This window comes from Numenius arquata, chromosome 8 (assembly GCF_964106895.1).
Source record: "Numenius arquata chromosome 8, bNumArq3.hap1.1, whole genome shotgun sequence".
NCBI classification, from domain to species: Eukaryota; Metazoa; Chordata; class Aves; order Charadriiformes; family Scolopacidae; genus Numenius; species Numenius arquata.
Window position 1 is genome coordinate 45426893 of NC_133583.1, and position 22101 is coordinate 45448993.

The window sequence follows — 22101 nt, forward strand, 5'->3', positions numbered from 1 at the left end:
CCACCTCTCTAAAGTAGCCTTAACAGATGTCTGGTTGGAATCTGCCTGAGCCAGTGAACTCAATCTGAATGGACACCCAAAAAAAGCACACAGTTTTTGCTCCACATAATCTGAGCATAAGATGCTTTCTCCCAGACTTCAGGGATTTACTTCTATCATGCAATTACTGACTATTTTATCTTCAAGAAGCAAGGATCTCAAATGCAGTGCAGACAAGCCTCCCAGTCAATGTAATCTGCTTTTCCAGATCTATAGCTTAGCTATAAGTATTCCTGGAGCAAAGTGCCGGAAGTAGGTATTTGGTCTGGGGTTATAAATAGGAGAGATTTCACTTGTCGGTGTACAGGCCTTGCTTATAATAGCAGCGGCCTTAATGGCTGCAACTTTGAATTCATTAATTCAGTCAAGGGAAGGCAAGGGAGATCCAAAGCAGATAATTAGGCCAAAGATAGCCATCATAGCTGTTAACTTAAGGAATTACTGCAATCTTATACAGCGGTTTGTATTTCTGCCTGCACTTTCCTCTGCGTTCTTTACATACTGCCTTCACAGATGCATATACACCCTTTATTACCGTATCAACTGTTCTACACGACGCTTGCCCATGTATTCACTCCTGGTTACACACTGCAGTGAGGCAGTCTTGACAAAGCCAGCCTGTAACTGCACAAGTCTCTAGCAGTGAAGAGTTCCTCTTGCCCCTGCCAATTCTCCGAGTCACGCAACATTTTAAAAGTTATTAAATTCTAAATAAAGGAAATTAAGCATGCCAAATTCTATTCTGTGCTAAAAATGGCAATCAATATTTGTCAAGACAATAATGTCTTTAGGGCCAGAAGACCATTATTCTCTACAGTAATTTTTTTTCTTTTTTTGGTAAAGAGACAGTTCATAATATTTTCCAGTCACTGCTGCATCAAACCCGGAGTTCTGGTTGAGTTAGAGCATTTAAATTATCATACCAAATTAGGTATGTTTCTCTCTCAAAATAGAACAGTGTTTTTCCTTATTAATACTGAATTTATACTTGAAATACAATGCTTTTTTTAGTTGAAAAACACAGATTACTTCATGTCAATAGCAGGGTGGAACACCACATCCATGTATACAGCAAGGTAGTGAACTGTTTCTTAAAGCATCAGAGGAATGCGATACCTATATACTTGAACTATAACCACAATTCCCATGAATCACCATTTTAATCTATTTTGTGCTGAGATATATATTATTTTTTTTTCCATAGGAAGATGGGTAGTTGCTCTTTGTGCAATTATTTTGACAGTCATGTTTATTATGAGATTAATGTCTGTGTGCAGCAAATCTGAGTAGATTCAGGACCAGCCTTGTAAACGTGCAGAAAAGGGGCAGAGAATGTTTATCACAGTATTTTCCATTTTTATGAGGATGCAGTTGGTTATTATGACAAGGTGAAAGGTCTCAAAGCCTTCATTTTTAGGCCACAGGTGTTCTTTGTAGAGGTTTTTTTTAATAAAGAGTATTATTAGTCCTTTAAATTAGCTCTTATTGAAAGTTACCACATCTGCGTTATGTGGTAATGAAGCCGGGGGGAGGTCATAGCAGGGGACTTGTGCTTGAAGAAAACATCTGGACATTGCTTTGACATTCACTAGCAACTTCTTGTATTTTATTAAAGAAGTAAGGAAATTATACTGAAATCAAATGCAAGATTTAAACAATAAATAAAATGAAAATACAGAACCTGAGAAAAAAATTTACCTTTGAACAAAAAAAACCCTTTCCCTTCTTTCACTCCCCCCTCCCATGAATTCCAACTGATGAGATTAATTGCCTGTGCAAATGGCAGCATCAGTTAAAAAAAAAAAAAAAAAGTTCAACCAGTATTCAACACATATCTCTAACACTACAGTCATTCTGTCTATCCCAGGAGAAGGTACTGTCATTTTAAATATAGCATTTTTTGTATTTTTACTTTTTTTTGGTTGTCATTTTGTTTACTACATCATTTCAGAAAGAGGCGCGGTGACCTTAGGAAGTCCTGTACCTTTATATAGGCAATTTTTTCCTCCACTTCCCCCTGGCTGATCTAAGCAGAGAGACTTTGTTTCCTGTGCACAATTACACCTATCACTTCCACTGAGAGAAGTAAGGAAAAGTCTACTTTCAACGAAGGGGGGTTTAAAAGCCATTAAAATCCTCGAGTGGAAGTTGCTGAGTAACTGCACGATGGTTCTTAATCATTGAGGCTGACAACTAAATATTTAGGAACTATCGCATTAAGAAACTTGGCTGGGTCGGACGACTGTTCAGCTCCCGAGCGCACGCAGTTAGGAATGTTTACAGGGCAATGGTTACAGCACGCGTCAGAAATCCTAAACAGAGCAGCCTACTCGTGCTCACTGTATTTTCTTGTTTTAAGCGCTTGCTTAAAAATGCAAATGACATTTCTATTCCACTCAAGTTCTTATACCATACTCCTCACTGCAGTTACCGAGCACCTTCCAGTGCCACAGTAATTGGTCGGGCCATTTGTTCCCTCAGGCAGGGAAGCACGTATGTATCGACGCATTGTTTTAATGCCAGTTTTCTATTCTTACAAATCTCAGTTTTAACATTAAGAACATTTCATTCACACTTTCAGCATAGTGTATATACCCTCTGCAAATGTATTACATTTCTGGCCAGAAAGCCCAACGCAAATTCTAAAAGCCTATAAATATATTTGGTTATAGCTACATGAAATATTACAGATCAGCTACGCTCCAGCTCGCCCCTCCCCTCCAAAGTCATAATAGCTGCAAACGAAGTTCACAACTCTGTGTAACAACATCTTCTAGGAAAAAAACATTTAATGTGAATATGACATGCAAATATTAAGACAGGACACCAGACTTCTTTTCTTTCCCCTTCCCACTGGGTGTTTTATTTTATAGCATTTGCATTAGGTAATCAACCGAAACACTTCAACAACAGAAAGCTGGCAGCATAGTAAGGAAAAATGGAGATTATTTCTCAAACAGCCGTGACAAAATGGTTTCAAGTTGGAACAGTATTGCACAAACGAATCAATTTACGGAGGGTGAGTGGGAGTGAGCATCTTCAACATGGATTGTGAGGAAAAAAGGCACTATTTAGCTGCGTGTGTGTGTTCAAAAAGAAAAAAGTCATGAAGCACAATCCATGTTTTCCAAAATTACATTCAGTACTGCTTTAGAAATGCTCACAAACCTGTCTCCTTTTACAGAAGCTACAGAAAGCTGCTGATGTACATATCAGACAGTACAAGTGTATGAACATTTATAATTATGCTCCAGAGAAGTCTCAGGAAGAGGGCTCTTTCTATAAATACTGCTGCAAAGGTTACACAGTTGCATAGGCTTGCAGTAAAGGAAGCGTCCATGCGACTAAGCAGCCTTATAGATTCCTTAAGTTTAATCTCTAGTAGTCATAAAATATGCTCTAATTTTGAAGAGCTAAATTGGCAGTGCACTTGAATCGGGCTTTTCCACTGACTGCTTGAGCAGCACAGTTCATACGGTGTCATCCATACACCTTTTTGTCACATATATGTTTAGCAACGCTGGGTAAGCTTCGTGGAAAATTTTAACAGAATTATAACCGAAAACAACTGAATTTTCCCTGACATAAAATAGAACCGCTCTGAGAACATAAATAAGCAAATATTTATTCCTGGAAAGTGAAAATAGCTAAATATCTTCAGAAAAACTAAGTACCCAGAAAAGGCATTTCAAACGACCAGGGTGTGCTGCTTCTTCCTCTCCCATACTGTATAGCTATAAATTTTCACGCCTGTTTGAAAACGAAGCCATGATCAGTGTACTGCTAACAGAGGGACTGCTTGAAAACCAACCCAGAGCCAGCGGGAATGTGCACATAGGATGGTCTGCACCCCAGCCCTGTGTCTGCTTATAGATGCACTAACAAAATAGGAGTGAAATTCTTGTTGCATGGCTGCAGAATTGTTATGGGAAAGAGCTAAAGCCACTCTTGGTCTCCTGTCGACACAGCCCAGTGTATCACAAGTGGTCCAGGCATGCGGTGGTTATGGCCACGTAGTTCCCAGCGCAGCTAGACCTAGTGCCATTATGCTGACACCAAGAGTTTCAACAGGGCTACAGCTTTGCACAAAATCTGGGTGTTAATTTTGTACAAAAAGTACAGAACAGTGTAACAAAACCTACTCTCAACTATATATATATGAGCATTTCAGCACCTTTCAAACAAATTCAGCCCTGCAAAAAGCCAATCTCACTCCTGTGCCCAGACTGCAGTGACTTCAGTTGAAAGATCTGTGTTCAGGAGGCTGCATAGTAAGTTTACTGATCATATAACCTGCAACACCAAAACTCCATGTATTGCTGCTTTTCACTATAAGTCATTAAGGGAAAACACACAAGATACATTCTGTTTATAAACTGTAAAATATTTTTAATACCAACAATTTGAATTGTTTCCATTTCTGAAAAGATGGAAAGGGCAGGTTATTAAAAATCTGTAAAGCTCCTTTTCCTAAACTGTCTTTTAGGAAATCCAAGTTTGATGGTTCTGAATTCAAACAATTCTAAAAAGTTCACAGTTGACTTAATGGCTGCATTAGATATAAAAGTAGACAGTCTTGATTCCCGTCTGTGTTCCACAGACAGTAACATTTTCAGAGTACGTCTGGAATGACTACCTCTCCAATCGTAGATAGCATTTTAAAAAAATATTCCTAAAATTCTTGTTTGTCTCAAACCTGTCAGTTCACAGCAAATAACAGGAAGTGACATCTGATTAAATAAACTGTGTTTTCTTATATGAACTATGAAAAATATATTGCTCTTTTAAAAGTAAAAAAAATTGCATTGTTCTATTGTTTTTGTTACTGAAGACTCATAATTAAGAAATTCTAAATCCTGGAAGGAAAAAAAAGAAATACAACTTTTAAAATTGCTTACAGAATAGAAGAGGTTTCTGTAGACCCTACTGAAATCAGTAGAAGTTTTGCCTATTTTTCTTGTCCATACAGAAACATTCGTCTACATACCTGTTTCATTACTTAGATGAGTATTTTATGTTTTCACTAAGTAAACTCTTCTGCTCTCTTAGAGGTGCTCTTCTGAAAATTCTGAAGACTCAAGAAGGTAAACTGATCCGAGTTATTCTGAAGGAATACAACACAGTCAAAATAGTACCTAACATAAAACTATCACTGAGTGGATAATCTTTCCTGGAATTATAAATATTCATTTCATTTCAAAAAAGTGACTGCCTTTTTATGGAAACTTTTAGATCTCCATCAGCTACTTCTTGTGTATGACTCCTCGGTTCATTCCTTTAGCTAGGAAACATCTCTTCAAGTGTGAACTAACACATCCTATTCCCAAACATGTTGGCATTATTAATGATGTCAATAGACAAGAACTAGAACAGGAAATCTTATGCATGGTTCATGCTATATAAACGGTAAGCTATCAGAAGGAAACTTCCCTGATTATTTGGGAAGAACAAAGAGAGATCTATTTTAAACTCAAAGGGAAAAAAACCCAAGAAAACAAAGAAAACGCAAGATGTACTTGATAGTCTCTCATTATCCTCTCTGTAATTGGGCTGTTGCTTTTGGCTGCAGACATCCAGTTCACAGACTTTTTTCCATTTCCTCTGTTTTCATTACAAGAACAAGCTGGTTAAAGAAACGCCACTTGGTAATTTTAAACTAAGCCTTCAGCATCATCCCTTAGGAATTTAAACCTTTATCACCATTCCTAACTTTGTCTCCTCAGTGCCTTCCCCCATTAAACCCTGTGAAAAGCACTTTACGAAAAGGCAGGTGTAAGATGTGTAAATACTCAGATCTTTAAGAAAATTCAATAGGAAACAAATTCTTGTAGTTCTCCACTGCCATTTGCTATAAAGCAGTGGCCCCAAACATCTGTTCTCAAATTTCAATTTACTTAATCTACCAGGTGTTTCACATAGTTAATAATGGCGACTCACAAATTTACAATAGTCACATAAGGCAGTTACAGAAATACAATTATGTCAATCAAGTTCACTGCATCCTTCTCAACCAGACTACACATGACCTTTTTCTTCTTGTCCTCTTACCACAATAAAAGGATGAAGACCACATTTCTGTAAAGAGAATCCCTGGACAACATTCTGGTATTGAAGTCAGAGAGGTCACTGAGGTGCATTTCAGCAATGTCCAACAGTCAACTCAACCAGGAAGTAGATGTGATGTTTTTCACTTCACACATAACAGAACTGGTGCAAAAAACCCACTTTAAACTAGTTACTTTAAACCTTTTGGTCCAAATACATAAAATAAGCAGTATTTACAGCATTTTACTCCTCTTGTAAATGCAATGCTTTAAAACACATTATAAAGCACCTTAGTAAAAATATTCTACAGGTAAAAGTATCGAAGTAGTAGGAAAACCCTAACCATACCACAGCTCACTAATGGAGTCATAATATGGATTCACCAATACCTCAGTTTACAATTATTACAAAGAATCCATGGAGAAACTTAATACTGAATTTATGATTTTTATACCACTGTGTAAGGATCAACTAGAACTGCAGACAATACCAACTTTCTTCGTAGTTTTCCCAAGCTCAGTCAGTGGTGGTGGAGATAAAAAAAAACAAAACAAAACAAAAACTGCTTTGATTCTTTAACTTTTTACAATATTAATGTGGAAATGAAGTTTTAACACTTATGATTAGTTGTAATTTTTTAATAAAACCACATATATAAATATGGGCAATTTCAGCAGCAGCAGCATTTCTCAGCAGAACATGATTAACCATCCCAATTAATATCATGTGACATGATTCACAAAAACAAAGCACAGATGTCAACCAGTTATTAACACTACTCATATTGTATATAACCAAAATTTCCATGTTGAAAGCTGGGAAAAATGATTTCCTCTTCACAGAAGTGTAAATGAAAATAAATTGCTCTGAAAATTAAAAAGAGCATCAACAGAAGCATTTTTTTTGTTTATATTTTCAATTAAAACTGCTGTGTATTAATTGCTCCGAATTAAAGTGTAGATTTCTTCAGATAAAGTATATTAAGTCCCACTGAAAATATTAGTTAGATAAAAGAAAGGAAGCCTTTGCTTCTGGTTTACCAACATTGTTAGCCAGTATCCAACGCCCTGGAGGTGATCCACAGCCCACTCTTCTCAGATCTATAAAGAAACGTCTTGGAGGTCTACAAGCAATCTAGTTTCCATGGCTGAGGACTAAGATGACGGTGACCAAAGATTTAGGTCCATAAATCTAATGGTATAGTGTTCTTAGTTTGATTTCGGGTAAATCTTTTCATAGAAAAAGTTTTGAGCCAGAATATACAATTCTCCATCTTTTTCCCTAACTGCATGTGCTCTGACAAACTGGAATTGCTCCAGTGCAAATTCATAGAACTCATTCTCCATTTTCCAGATTTCAGACTGTTGTAGCTTGGCAATAGTTTCCTTTGTGGGAAGTTTTTTCTCAGTTGTTTTCCTAAGATGAGACTTCTTTCCTAAATGCAAAATGAAAGGAATAACTTCACTTTAAAGTTCACGTGATTAAAAACTGTTTATAGTCCATTTATTTACAGAGTTTTATACTCTCAGCATGTTGATAAACTGTATTAAAAGTGACAGAATTTAATCCAGAATTTATTAACATAGTATGTGGGGTTGGAAAAATTGCAGTCTCTCTCACTAAATGTTAATGAATTTTGCATCAGTTCTTTCAATTCTTTCTCCTTACTCTAATAAACCCAGGGAATGAACACTTCATTTAAGGAACAAGATTACTCCACATAATGTACTTGGAGCAAGACTGGTCTTTCAAAATTAATTATTTAGATGTTAATTTGATATAAAATGTTAAAAATTTTACAAACTGCAGAGCAAGAGACTCCTCTCATGAGACAAAGATGACCAAAACGATGACAGTATTTTCTCTAAGAACTGCTATCTGTTGCTTTATAACAAACTCGTTAATACTACACATCCAGTCTCCATACATCAGGACCCTTTTCTCCCTCTATTTGCTGACAGAAGCTTGCTAAGATGGACCTTTTCTTCATCATAAGTTACATGGCCAGCTCCTAGAAACTGAGCTACTAGCTATATAACAAATGCCTGTGACACTACCCCAGGAAGATAAATGTGTACTTGCACATTTGTATCCCTTGCAACTTGGCTGGCTGTGCAAAAAGACCCATCAAACGCAGTTAATTTCATCAGCAGAGCTTCTGAGGAAATGGAAATCTGCCTCTGCAGGACCTTTCAAAAATGTTCTGATAAACTCCTGCCACAATTTTTAAAGTGTGGTATACCTACACAACTGCCTTTACCCCAACCTTAAATATTTACAATTTCTGCAAGGCAGGAAGATATTTGGGTTGCTCTCAAAATTTGTACTGAGAGTCTTTTAAGGAGTTTGTCTCTTCTGTAGGAACATCAACCGAGAGGCAGACCTGGCAGAGACTCAAAACTATTCATCTAGGCCTAAAGAATTCACATTTTAAAAAGTGTTAAGAGGATGAAAAACACATGGAATCCATCGCAATCAACCATTTAAATACCTGTACGGTACAGTTCTGTGGCACCCCTGAAGAACCGGGGCAAAGCTGCCTCCAATAACATGATAAAGTCTTCAAGCTCTTCAGTAACTCCCACTAGGAAGTATTCATTAATCAGATTGTATTTGGCTTGTTCCAAAGCCCATCTGCTTCCCACATTCCTAAAATGACAGAGAACAATTACAGCAAGTTCTGATGTCAGCCAACAATCCTTGGTCCCTAGATGGAGATTACTTCATAACAGGACATTTGTATAAGGCAGGCAAGACTCATTTCAAGTTATAGCCATTCCTAATTCTATTTCCCTTTCCAGTTTCTCTCATCTGTGTTCTCTAAAAATTTAACTCTAGTTATTTTGACTAATAACTCATCCACAAAAAAACCCCAATATGTCTGTTTATTTGGTTACTGTCTCTAACTAATGCAATTTTTGGAGGATTTACATTTTCTCAATGTCAATACTCAGTCTCCACTTTCACATTAGATACCAGAAATGGTTCTGGTAAGAACACACCTTCCTTTTTGCATCCTACAAGCATAATTCTGAACTAGGAAGTCATTGTGCTTACTGGGAGAACTTCCCTACTAAATGACAGACAGAAATTAAACAGACATTTTTTCCTCCTTTTTATAGCTTTAGACAGGGTGAAAAGACAGGTTGAGAGTTCTTTCTTTCTCTGCTTCTCCATCTGTCCCAGGTGTAGATTGGTCTGACCAAGAGCCACTGAAAGGGAGCTCCCAAGTGGCCATTTACTTTCTTATGTTTGGATGAACAGTACCTTTGAAAAATAATTGCCCTTGATTTCACTCAGAATCAATCAAATTATCTATGGTTTTTTTTTTTTTTTTTTTAAGTCTCCCATAGAGTTTTTTTAAGTCTGTGCCATTTTATAAAACATGCTGCATTGACAGATTGGACACTATTTACTTTTGTTTCAGTTTCTACAAAGTAGCATTGACTACTGGATGTCTGGTAAAGGTTTAAGAAGATAAATTTATCCTGATCTCAATTATTTTATTCTCCACAGAAACTCTAGGAGCTTGAACAAAATATCTCCATTCAGAAAGACGGATACTGTAGCCTGTCATAAGAGAAAAAGTGAAGACTCCAAATCTACAAAAATTATTTTTAAAATTGAAAACATCTGTTTTCCCTCATAGCACTGCTGATACAGTATCCTAACATATTGCTTGTTTAAAGAATTGCAAGACTGTTTCAGTAAAATACATCTTCAAAAGAAAATACATTACTAACATACCTGCTGCTTCACTCTGTCCAGTCCCTCATGCTTTCCCCAACTGTGCTACATATTCACATTTGTTAAGTTTATATTTCATTGCTGATCTGCTTGACTAATGACTTAAGCTACATTTATCTCCCTACCAGCATTCGGAGCTGTGGCCACAGAAGAATGGAATTTGAAGCCAGAGTTTCTCTGGAGCACAGTCTGAACCTCCAGCTGCCACACATTCATCAAAGGTCTGGAACAAGACAAAAATTGAGCTGAGCTTTAAAATCTAATGTATGTATCAAACATCTCAACCTGGTTAGTTGCTAAATGTAGTGGGGACAGAAAAACACAAAATATGTGAAAGAAAAAAAAAAAAAAAAGGAAAATTTTCAAGCCTTGCTTCCACAGTGCTATTAGGAGAACCTACTTGTCTCAATTAAAATAGTACTTGGACAGTCTTTTATGATTAGAACTAATGAACAATTTGATCTTACCTGATACATTTGAATATATATCTTTGATATAGCCATGATAAAGGCTATAAGCCAAAACAAGTAAACAATCAGTAAGTGTTGATATCATCATTCTTGCCTTACAAAAGAAGTCACTGAAGATACAGCATCAAATGCCATCAGGATTTGTGTGATACTGGAACAGCTGGATATTTAAACCATAGAACACTCTGCATTTAGTGTTTTAGATTAGACAATGTTCTATTATATTTGAAATATTATGACAAATAACTGCCATTTCAGAGGCTAATTTGTTTTTTGGGAATCAGAAGTGAAAGCAAGTTGTTCCCTGCTTAACAGAATATTCCATGCAACATCATTCTACTTGGACAGACAGCTGTAGCAACAGTTTCAACTGCAGTAACACACTTACAATAAGACTCTCATTAGCATTGGAAAGAATTTGTAAATATTTTACCCAGTCACCATAGAGTAAGTATTTATGATATTTCTAATGAAGATATAAGCCATGTACCTAGGATAGATTTTTTAAAAATTATTTAATAACAAATAAGTGATCACAAATCAACTTTTTAGACTGCTATTTCTCTATAATTACAAGTTTCTGTTCAAAACAACTATGTAAAAATACATTTGCCTAATTATTCAGTGCTAGAACAAGGACAACATCCTTTGCTTCTATTTTGAGGTGAAGTTTCTGTGATAATCTGAAAAACTTACTGATATCAGGCCAAAGCAGGGATTAACCTGTGGTGTCTTGCTCCACATTGCACTTTCAGTTTAGAATTGCTCATACGTGTCACGTATCACAGATAAAAATGCAGCTTAACTAGGAAAACAAGACAATGGTATGCTCTCTCTAGCATAGTTCTCTAGAGAAATTCTGCACTGATCTATCATGAGTACTTTATAACATCAACATTACCTTAGAACTAAATTGTTTAAATGCACCTCTTAACTTATGATTGTAAATACTAAATACAAACTGGTATCTGTCAAAAGAAAGACTTCTTTGCTTATACCTGCAGGTTATTTCATAGTTAATATGCAAACGTAAGCAAGTAATTTTCTAAGTAAGATGAAATAGGCCAGGCTCCCTTCCCCAGTTCCTCTTATATACTTACCTTGACTACTCCATCCAGCGATTTTATTATAAGAAACATTTGTCTTACAGACTCTTTTCTTGGATCCAAGCTTTCTATAACTTTGGAAGCACAAGGATATAGAAAGAAAATGAATGAAGAACTCTTCTATAGAAATCCTGCAGCATGGACTGGGAGGGGGCAAGGGTGTAAAGTATGTTGAGATTCCTTTCCATTTAATAAAGGCACAATTGACTTCCATTAGAAAGATTGCATTTTTGACCTTTCCTGCTTTTCATTTGAAGAGCTCTTAGTAAACCTACTATAACACAGATTAGAATAGATGCCAGTGTTATAAACACTGCGATTAGGTCAATCCATTGTTGAGCATACTGAATTTTATACCGCATGTATGTAAAACTGAAGCCATCTATATATGTACAGTCTTCTTGGAAACACCATGGAAAAATAGTATTACCTGATATAAATTAAAGAAACCCTAAAACTTGGCATATCAAATCAATTTCACTTTAAATGAACTAGAGATGCTTACAGGACAAGTTGAATCTGTATGGCAACAACTAAGTCTCTGACCTAAATAAAGTGGTATGTTAGTGACAAAAGGAAAAAAAGCATCATAAATAGAAAAACATAAAATTATTAATGCAATGCATTACAAACATTATAAATAGGAATGCATTTCAACTTCTTCCAGCAAATCAGAACTTAAAGTGCAGTTTACCCAGCATTTGGGATTTTGGCTTAACATTTCCCAGTGACTACCTAACAAGTCTGGTTGGATTATAATTCAAAAACAAACCACTACTTTTAAATTTCATTCTTTTGAATAAATACTAAGTCCTATAAACAGCATGAAATACGCAGCATGCTGATCCTTCTACCTCATCCAACTCTACCAGGGAGGAATTCCACTGGCCAAATCATGCGTCTCATGAAAAGGACCAGAGTAGGTAACAAAATATGAGATCCTGTCTCCCTTTTAAAAAATGCCTTTATGATCATAACACAAAATCACCTCTGTAGTCAGTCTATGAAGATACTTTTTTTAAGCATAATTTCAATTCCTGTTCTGCTTGAAGCTTTCCTCTACCTATGCTGTAGGATGTATGGACAAACTGAAATGCTATAGCTGAAGATGGCACCAAAACCTAAATAACAGAAGAGCAGTTAGTTATCAACTGGAAAGAAAAGAGGACTGGCCTCTTCCTGATATTTAAAAAACACTATTTGGATTGGGTGGGGCATGCAAAAATATTAGTCATGTTTATTAGTTGTTATAGTATTTATTATAGAATGGTTGGAGTTGGAAGGGACCTTGAAGATCATCAAGTTCCAGCCCCCCTGCCATGGGCAGGGACACCTCCCATGAGACCAGGCTGCTCAAAGCCCCATCCAGCCTGGCCTTGAACACCTCCAGGGATGAGGCATCCACAACTTCTCTGGGCAACCTGTTCCAGTGTCTCACCACCCTCAGAGTAAAACCATTCCCCCTCATCCTATTGCTACGCTCCCTGCCAAAAAGTCCCTCCCTATCTCTCCTGTAAGCCCCTTTTTAGGTACTGGAAGGCTGCTATAAGGTCTCCCTGGAGCCTTCTCTTCTCCAGGCTGAACAGCCCCAACTCTCTCAGCCTGTCTTCATAGGAGAGGTGCTCCAGCCCTCTGATCATCTTCATGGCCCTCCTCTGGACTTGCTCCAACAGCTCCATGGCCTTCTTATGCTGGGGGCCCGAGAGCTGGATGCAGTACTCCAGGTGGGGGACTCACAAGAGCAGAGCAGAGGAGTAGAATCACCTCCTTAAACCTGCTGGCCACAATTCTTTTGACGCGGCTCAGGATGCAGTTAGCTTTCTGGGCTGCCAGCGCACATTGTACGCTCATATTAAGCTTCTTATCAAGCAACACCCCCAAGTCCTTCTCCTTAGGGCTGCTCTCAATCCATTCTCTGCCCGGCCTGGATTTCTGCTTGGGATTGCCCTGACCTACATGCATGACCTTGCACTTGGTCTTGTTGAACCTCATGAGGTTCCCACAGGCCCACCTCTCAAGCCTGTCCAGGTCCCTCTGGGTGGCACCCCTTCCCTCCAGCATGTCGACTGCATCACACAGCTTGGTGTCATCAGAAAGTTGCTGAGGGTGCACTTGATCCCACTGTCCATGTTGCTGACAAACATCAAAGCCAAAGCACCAGCATTTTTACAGCTTTTGGTGAAAAATACATCTTCTTCAACAAGAAGAGATGTAAATTTCTTATACAGGAGGATAGGCTTAACTTGATACTTACAACTCTGGATACCTGAAACCATTTTTTAATTTTATTCTTTTTGATTTTTTTAATGAATTGCAACATATAGTGAATTTATAAGGTTACAAATAACATACTTATTGTTACACTCTGGTCCAATATGGACATGAAGGGGAGAATATAACTTACAAAGCCACCACCGTCACCCAGGCTGATACAAGAACTATTCAGCTTTTATCAGGACATTTTTAAAAACTGTTTTCATATTAAGTTTAGTATGAACAACATATATAATAAAGTGTACTTTACCTTTTTATCCCCCTGTTTTCGCCTCCGTAGCCCTGGTCTGTAATCATCTCCGAAGCGCAGAAAGTAATAATAAGAAACTAGTCGTTCTATAGGATCTCTTATGACATTTATGTAAATTGGTTTCTTTTTAACACCAAATCTGAAGTAAAAGAGGAAAAAATGTCCTTTAAAGATGAGAAGCTTTGGTTTGGTCTAATACTTAAAAGCCTGTCTCTTGATACAACCGAAATCTATCTATATACAGAGATGATGGTGAGAGGAAGTTTAGTGTCACTTCCTCCCGTCCCCATATCCAGTGCGTTATGCGGATGTGAAAGTCAGTTCAATTTCAGTTTTCCTAGGATTGTGATTTTAGTTTTTTTTTTATTAGAGAAACAAACAAAAGTGAAATATTCTCACATAACAGATACTAAAAATGTTTATACGCCATCTCTCTAAAAATGCCTTAATTAGTCTAGCAGCCATGTACATGTTATAACAAGTACAAGGAAGTTTGATATTGAGTTCCCGCCCTCCTGAACTGCGCTATGCGATGCTGCAAGTGGTTTTCCTGGCAGCTCTCCAGTTCTCAAAGACATGAACGCTAACAGGAGGAAGACAGAGCTCAGAGCCCATCCGTTACCTGGGTTGAATCCATATGGCTATGCTTATTAAATACAAGCCTAAGATAGTATCTGTAACCATATTAACTTCCTTATCTAAAGATATAAATTTTTTTCCTTAGACATTTGCCGTAAGCATATTTTGATTTAATGTGGTACAAACAGGAAGGCTTGATGAAATGAGGTGGTAAGCTCACGGGACACGTGAAAAAGATTTAAACCACCAAAACTGTTTTGTGCAAATGCTACCTTGCAATGGTCTAGGTTCAAGACAGCTTTTACAATGCGTTTCTCAGTTTTATTTTTCTTTCCATTTGAGACATTACTGTGGCAAATAAATACGGTATCCAAATACTAGAGAGGTTATATCACAATGGAAATTGCAAGCCTGTCAGGTGCCCTGAAGTAAAGCTAGGAGCTGGAAAAAACTTCTCCTCTGTTCCCATGCAAACTGGGAAAGTGTTCTGCATTGACAGAGGGCCATTCAAGCCTCCTAGCTTGGCTAAAACAGAGAGCACTCTTAGTTTTAAGATGTAGTACCATTATTGTTAAAGTGGTACTCAGTAAATTATAATACCAGATACTGCCCATATGAGGAATCTTAAGTCGCAAAGCTAAAGAACAGAAACGTAGAATAAGCAGCAGAAAAGAGGAAGTTAGAAAAAACACAATTAAAAGGCATTACTTTGGCAAAAGACCAGCACTACAGATACAGAAATTGTTAAAGGCTACAAAAAGACCTATTGATTCTTCAGATGTTGCCAACAGAATGTACCACAGAATCAGACTGTAGCAGTTAAAGGCAGCATTGCCGACATCTGTCTGTACGCCAGCTCTTACTCCCAAAGTCCACAAAACAGGAGTGTGTGAACGTATCAACCATTTTGATGCAAAGTCCAGACTTTGAACTGCACCCTCTTTCAGGTCGACTGAAGTGCCTGAGACATGCATGTGTCCCCCCTTCTACAGACCCTACTGCAAGTGCTGTAGAAGGCTGTAACAAACTATTTTGATATATTAGCAGCCTCAACCAATAATAGGTATTTGTGGGTTAAATAAAGGTGTCAAAGCCCTTGGAAACGTTTGTGCTGGATTGGACATTCATATGGATTTGCACATGGCCTCACAAAACTAGCCTCAGTTAGGATAACATAAGCCACTTACTATTCTGACTTTATTAATAATGATAATGGTTTGGCAATTGCATTGTCAAAAAAATTTTTTTCCAACAATTTACCAGAGAAAATAGGGAATAATGGTGGACCAGAAATTTTTTAAAAATAGGAAAAAAATGTAAACTTTTATTGCTGTAATTTCTACATGGATGGGTTATGGTAATCTGTCCTCAATACTGTAAGTCATCGACTGAATCCAGTACTTTAAGCTTCAGCATAATTTAAGAAGTATTTATGATATTTGACAGTGGACCTAAGTCTGATGTCTGTGTACAAGCAGGCACAGACTTTTCTGAAACATTTTACACTTCTCAACTACAGGAATGCTCACTACAAGAACATACCTCACAGCCTTAAAAGTGTGGGTCTTGCCAAGCACAACCAGAGTATTCAAGATATTATTTTAAGAATGAAAACCCGAAGTATGAGAAAGCAAGCTGTTGTGGGAAAAAAAAATCATTTAGGTGAAAGGATAACAAACAACAAACACAAGGATAACACAGTCCTGGAGGGAAGATGCAGATGAAAGAAAAGTGTGAAATTCTTATATGCTTTTTAGATGTAAAGTAATTATTTTAGTTTTAAAAGTTCCAGTATCTGAAAATGTTTTCAGTTTTGCGAAGCAAGTGTTTTGTGAACATTCACCTTTGCTGCTCCAGAAAGCTGTTACTCGGTTGAAGGGTTTATTAATGTTGCAGCCTTTTAACGTTAAAAAGGCAGAAAGGAAGCTAATGAAATTTGGTATTTTATTTTATCGATTGATTTGCAATTAAGACTTCTTGCGTGTTACTTTTTTGTAAAGTTCAAGATTTCACTTGGTGCCACTGGTAATTTCCAGCTTTTATTGTAGCTTTTAGCATTTTCTATTGTAGCTTTTAGCATTTTCTATTGTATAATATACTGTACTGGGTATCTGTGAAGCCCTCATTTCCTCTTCTCATTCTTTGTAATAAAAAGCTAGAATTAAAAATCAGTGCATATAATAGAATGAATAATTAAAAGCAATGACTAAACAAAAGAAATTCTTACATACAAAAAACTCGTTTCCTTAAATAAATGTTTTAATACATAGAAACATAACATTACTGAGGATTGACCATCAGCAAGAGGTAAAAGTAGTAGTTACTGTTGTTCGTGCAGACAAATATGCCGAGATCTGAAAATTCCACTTTCAATTTTAAACCATTTTCCACATGCAGCAAGTGCAAGATGACGCACTGCCTAGTAAGCATCTTAAGCAAAACTGATTTGTTAGTTCAAGGGGAGGTTTCGCAAGACTCAGCTACTGAGGATCACTGCTTTAGATCCAGAAGTAAAAATAAGACAAGAAAAGAAACACATGGAAGTGGGAATACAGATATGATCCTGAACCTTTGAAGTCACTGGGAGGATTTTAACCTAATTTTATTTTAAATAAATGTTAGAAGTAGCAACATTTAACTCCACAAGAATTATTTCAGTGTTTTTTACAGCAAGCCAAATTACTATAGGCCAGAAAACTGCTCTAAAATATAACATTTAACATTTTGATAAAGTGTAAAGGGATACTCTGATAGAGAACAACTACCTAACTTTAGAGGCAAGTGGTATTACTTGTTATATGAAACATATTTGAGAACAGGTATCTTAAACTTCCCAGAATTGGAAGACAACCCTAAGGCAGAACTGCCAGTGTTCCAGAGAAAAATCAGGATTTTCAGTAAAACAAGCTTGTAAAGTTCAGACAAGGAATACTAAACCTAGCATATAAATATTTTTGAAATGAGAAACCGCTAGATTTTATCATGCAAAAAGACAAGAGAAAACTGTGAAAATCAAAACCAAATATTGCTCATCATAGGAATTTCAGTGTGTGAATTTTTCAAAATTGCAGTTGTCAGACTTTCATCACTAGAGGGCACTAATATCCAGCTGGAGCCAAGCAACTTAAACTACTATGACAGTCGACAGAGAAATCCAAGGGTAACATACTTTGCAAAGTCCAAATAAGATATATGCCCATGGTAAAATCCTGGTTTCATTTCCTTCCAGGAAGTCACATTCTTCACAAATCGGACCTGTAAAAGTAGACAGCAGAAAATGTTTCTGTGCAGCTGGAACACGTTAAGTTGCCTCATACATAGTGTCTTCTGGTTTGTAAGTAAAAACCTCTAATGCATTAGAAAAAAAGTCTATTTTGAATATTATCAAAGAATTTGTGCCAGATAAAATAGACTTTTCTGTAAGCATGCAGATGACTCATTTTAGGTCATCACAATTTAATGATCAGAAACTAAACAAAAGCAGAATACAGCAATCAGAAGGGCAATTCAAGGAAAACTACCGCAAGAACATTAGCAAGAAAAACATTTAAATATCTGTCAGTCCATTTCATCTGTAATTTGAAAGGAATGCAAAATTCCCTCAGCGATTCCCTCCATCAAGTAGAAATGCAAGTACACCTTTGATGGAATTGTCTGATCTGTATTTAGTCCCTCAAATAAAAGTGTACAGGATTTACAAGCATATTCTTAGACCTATTTTACTGCAACATAAGAAACAAATCTGATGGTTCATTTGCTCCACCACCCCAAAATGCAATGCACAAGTAATCCAGAAATTTTATAAATGCATACAGTGTAAATTAGATCTATAGTTTATCATTTTGAATAGTTATCTTAAGCCTAACATTTCAGTGAAACTTCCATGTTAAAGGCACGAAGTAGCCCTTAAACAAGGGCTGATGAAGCAGTTATCAGCAAACTTCACAGAAATAGGAATAGCTTTACATTTCAAAGATAAAAACAAACTAAGATACACGCCCCAAACCACAAAGTATGATCAAATTAAGTGGGACATGCAAATCCTGATATAGCTTGACTTTATTAGATGAACAGAATATTTTAACATCAAAGCATTTAACTCTGAAAGTTATTTCAAAAGTAGTGAATTGGATAATAAAGAAAAGATAAATTTGTACTGCCTGAGCTGTCTGACAATGATATGCCATTTCTGAAGCTGAGAATTAGAAGATAGTGTTCCCTGCACATCTACAATATTTTCATGTTATACAGTGACACAGATAACCATGAAGATATTGAGGTGAGACAAGAGAGTCAAAAAAGGGAAAGTTTGAGAGCTCAAGACAACACTAACATTGTGTAAGGTCTAATGGATTGAGAGTGTCCAGAAACATGATATTTATCATTACCAACCAACTGAGGATTTTAAGAGGCAAGTCTGGCCTGCTGCTGTTTCTTCAGAAGTGCAAAACTCGCTGTCTAGGACTTAAGAGGTTGATAACCTTTACTTATTTCTTCAAACACTGGCTCTCAGACTCTCCAGTAAAAGAAATGGATATTACTTTTTAATAACAGGCAGCATTCATTTTTTCGGTGTACAAGTTTCACAGTCTGTGGCATTTCACAATTTAAACCATATATTGCACATGAAAATTGTGGTAAATGTAGCTGAAAAGCACTGCTATACAATGGTGTTTCATAAACTGTATTGGCACAAACTGATAATATATCCGTGAGACTTTGAATCCAGTTAAACTACCATCACTGCTACTGAAACAAACCACATTTTCATTGACTATACCTTTCAAAGACTAATGACAAGATGGTTTCAGTGGAGACCCTCGGCTATTAATATTTCTACACCTGGGAAAGAAGTTTCCTAAATGCAAAGTCTATCTTATCCTCTGTTCCCTCACCTCCAAACTCCAAAATGTCACAGTTGGTTGATACAACTTCAAAAGAAAACCAGTTACGCTACCTATTGTGTGCACTGCAGCATTATTAAAGGGTACATTTCAGTTACATTTCTATGAACAGGCTTTCTGAAATCTAGCTGCTGCTAACAGACTAGGACTAGACACATGGCAACGTTAAGTGTAAAATCCCGAGGGTCAGTTACGTCTTAGATCCCCATGGTACCACCTGGCATCAAACCTCAGATGTTCCAGCAATATACTCTCTTTGTCTTACAATGTCATTGTCTGCTAAGAAAATAATTTTTATGAACATAGGATGGATGTTCTAGCCTTTTATTAACTTTAACACCAGGCAAGCTGAGAGAAGGCTAGGAAGGTTTTGTAAGACAGCTGTGACATTTACATCTGCCTTAAGATGGACCAGCAACATGCACTGCCCCCGAGAATTTAACACCTATAACTAGGCCTGCAGGCGAGAGATTCCCCCCCAACCCCCGCCCCAGTTTGCAGCCTTCCAAAAATCAGAATTTTTCCAGGTCACAGCCAGCCTAATGAGTCTGGATTCACACATTTTAGGGCAGAGATGAATATTGCTTGCTGCTTCATACCGTTAAATATGATCAATTTTACCTTTCTTTTCAGGGCTTAGCAGATACTGGAGCTTTTTAGCGATGGAGCAAGCTTCTCCATCTGAACTCAACTGAATAAAATTTAAGGTTACTTTCAAAGTTCAGATAGACGTGAATGGAATTCCTGTGAAGTTGTTTCATGGTGCTTTTATATAATCAGCTACAAAGTTGCTTCACAGCCTTTAGTAAGTGAGAAATCAGCTGAGCTTCACTGAATTAAAAAGCCAGATCAAACGTACTCTGGGGGCGTAAGATGTCCTGAAAGGTAAGTTAAATACATTCAGTTTCTAGGATGATAAGAATTTAAAACAAATCCCAGTGAGTCAAAAGGAAAAAAAAAAAAAAAAAAACCAACCTCAGCATACTTGATGCAAGCAAAAAGCCCTGTGAAATCTGGGCATGCAACCCTAAGCGATAGTGTAAGCTGTCACCTCTGTCCGTTAACTGCTTCCATCAATCCCTCTTCCCTATAGTCTGAACACACATACCCCCCCACACCAATACCCCACTCCCACCACCCCCCTACTCTCTGCCCCCAAAAGGTGGTAAGGTTATTACCCTGTGGCCTGGTATAACATGGACCTTTGGACACCAAAACAGCCCCAGGTTTTCATGTCATTATATTCTAGTTTTGTTTGTCAGTTGCAGAGGAACTGACTTAAAATTACATATGACTTGGGGGATGAATGTGTCAAGCCCAAACTGGTCAGGGCACATGAGGATTTTCCATTTGAACTACAAAAATAGGGCTCTCAAGTAAGACTGAAGACCAACACAGTGTTCCCATTAAAGGAAATCTCAGATTCAGATTTAAAGACCAAGCATGATGGGATAACTAAATCAGAATCCCTCTGCAGAAAGGCACTGGTAGCTTAGCTATCCAAGTAGTCGTACAAGCTAATAACTTCTAGTTAGCTCTAACTCAGAGGGTCAGGAATGCTGGAAACAGGCTAGCAGCACACCTTTGGCTGCATGTCGTGAGAAACCACAAGCAAGCACAAGGCAAGGACAGCTGAACAACAACTTTGTGAGATGGTGAAAAGACAAGAGTTCACCAGTTCAGCCATAGTACAGCCAGGATACCTGCCTCGCACAAACAGGAAGATACAATTGGCACAAGTACAGCAGTGGACACTAGCACTCACTATGCCATCTAACTCCAAGAGAAAAATTCTTAAATGTTCAGAAGCACATGACAGGACTTCCACTTCTAACAGACTGGCTGCAACCTTTTACTTGTTGCACTTCTGAGAGCCATTGAAACCTTCACCAGCAGAGGAAGTAACTACTACTAAGGTCAGTACGAGTGTGCTATGCTCTGAGAGGCTGCTGTTTTAGAATACATTTGGAAGCAAGATTATAATTTTCACGTTGCTCTTTTGAGAAAAATGGAAAGAGAAACTGCAGAAGGAAAAAGAACAAGTAATAGGAAAAAACAAGCTGAGGGAGTGAAATGCTGGATAATTGTACCACGTTTTTTCCTATGTTCACAACAGTACAGAGAACGTTTTCTCACAGCCCCTTTTCTAATAATATATCAAGAATACATGATGCAATACAGAACAGTAATTTTGTTCTAAATGTTTTAGATGACAATTTCACCATGTAGCAAAAAACCTGAAGTTTGTGTGGCTGGTATGCCATCCAACTAGCCATAAACAAAGGCATACATACAGGGACAAAAGGTACCAGTACTGAAACATGCAAGTGACAAAATCCAACCAAACAACTACTCTGATTTAATGAAAGCAAGTGGTTTTGTTACAGACCACACAGGTCAGAAATGCAACATGGGCAACACGGCACTCAGTTTGCTGCGAAGAAAAGGCCCAACCTGTGGAAAGAGGGGCAGTTCCCAGGATCCTGCTGTCAGAAGCTGCAAAAGAAAGGAGGGCTGCTGGGACAAGTTCCATCTGAAACTAAAATGCATGGGTTAGGGACTCTTACCAGATTATCTCAAATCAGATACAGATTATATTTGGAGTGGATTTTAAACAGGGTTTTTTCAGATTGCATTCAAAAAGTAAGGGTTTTATATACGCACAGAGAACTTAAAATCTGTTACAG

The 22101-nt window shown here is 37.4% G+C and overlaps 1 protein-coding gene across 1 annotated transcript in view; it reads right to left on the reverse strand.

Moving 5' to 3' along the window:
* Positions 1–2884: 2884 nt before the first annotated feature.
* The window catches only part of HS2ST1 (heparan sulfate 2-O-sulfotransferase 1), an 84296-nt gene continuing 65079 nt past the window's right edge, over positions 2885–22101 (reverse strand). The window contains exons 3-7 of the mRNA XM_074152031.1: positions 17680–17765; positions 13932–14070; positions 9957–10054; positions 8576–8733; positions 2885–7519 (exon numbers count right to left, since the gene is read on the reverse strand). Of these exons, the coding sequence (XP_074008132.1) occupies positions 7293–7519; positions 8576–8733; positions 9957–10054; positions 13932–14070; positions 17680–17765 (708 nt within the window). The 3' untranslated portion in view covers positions 2885–7292. The remainder of the gene's footprint in view (positions 7520–8575; positions 8734–9956; positions 10055–13931; positions 14071–17679; positions 17766–22101) is intronic.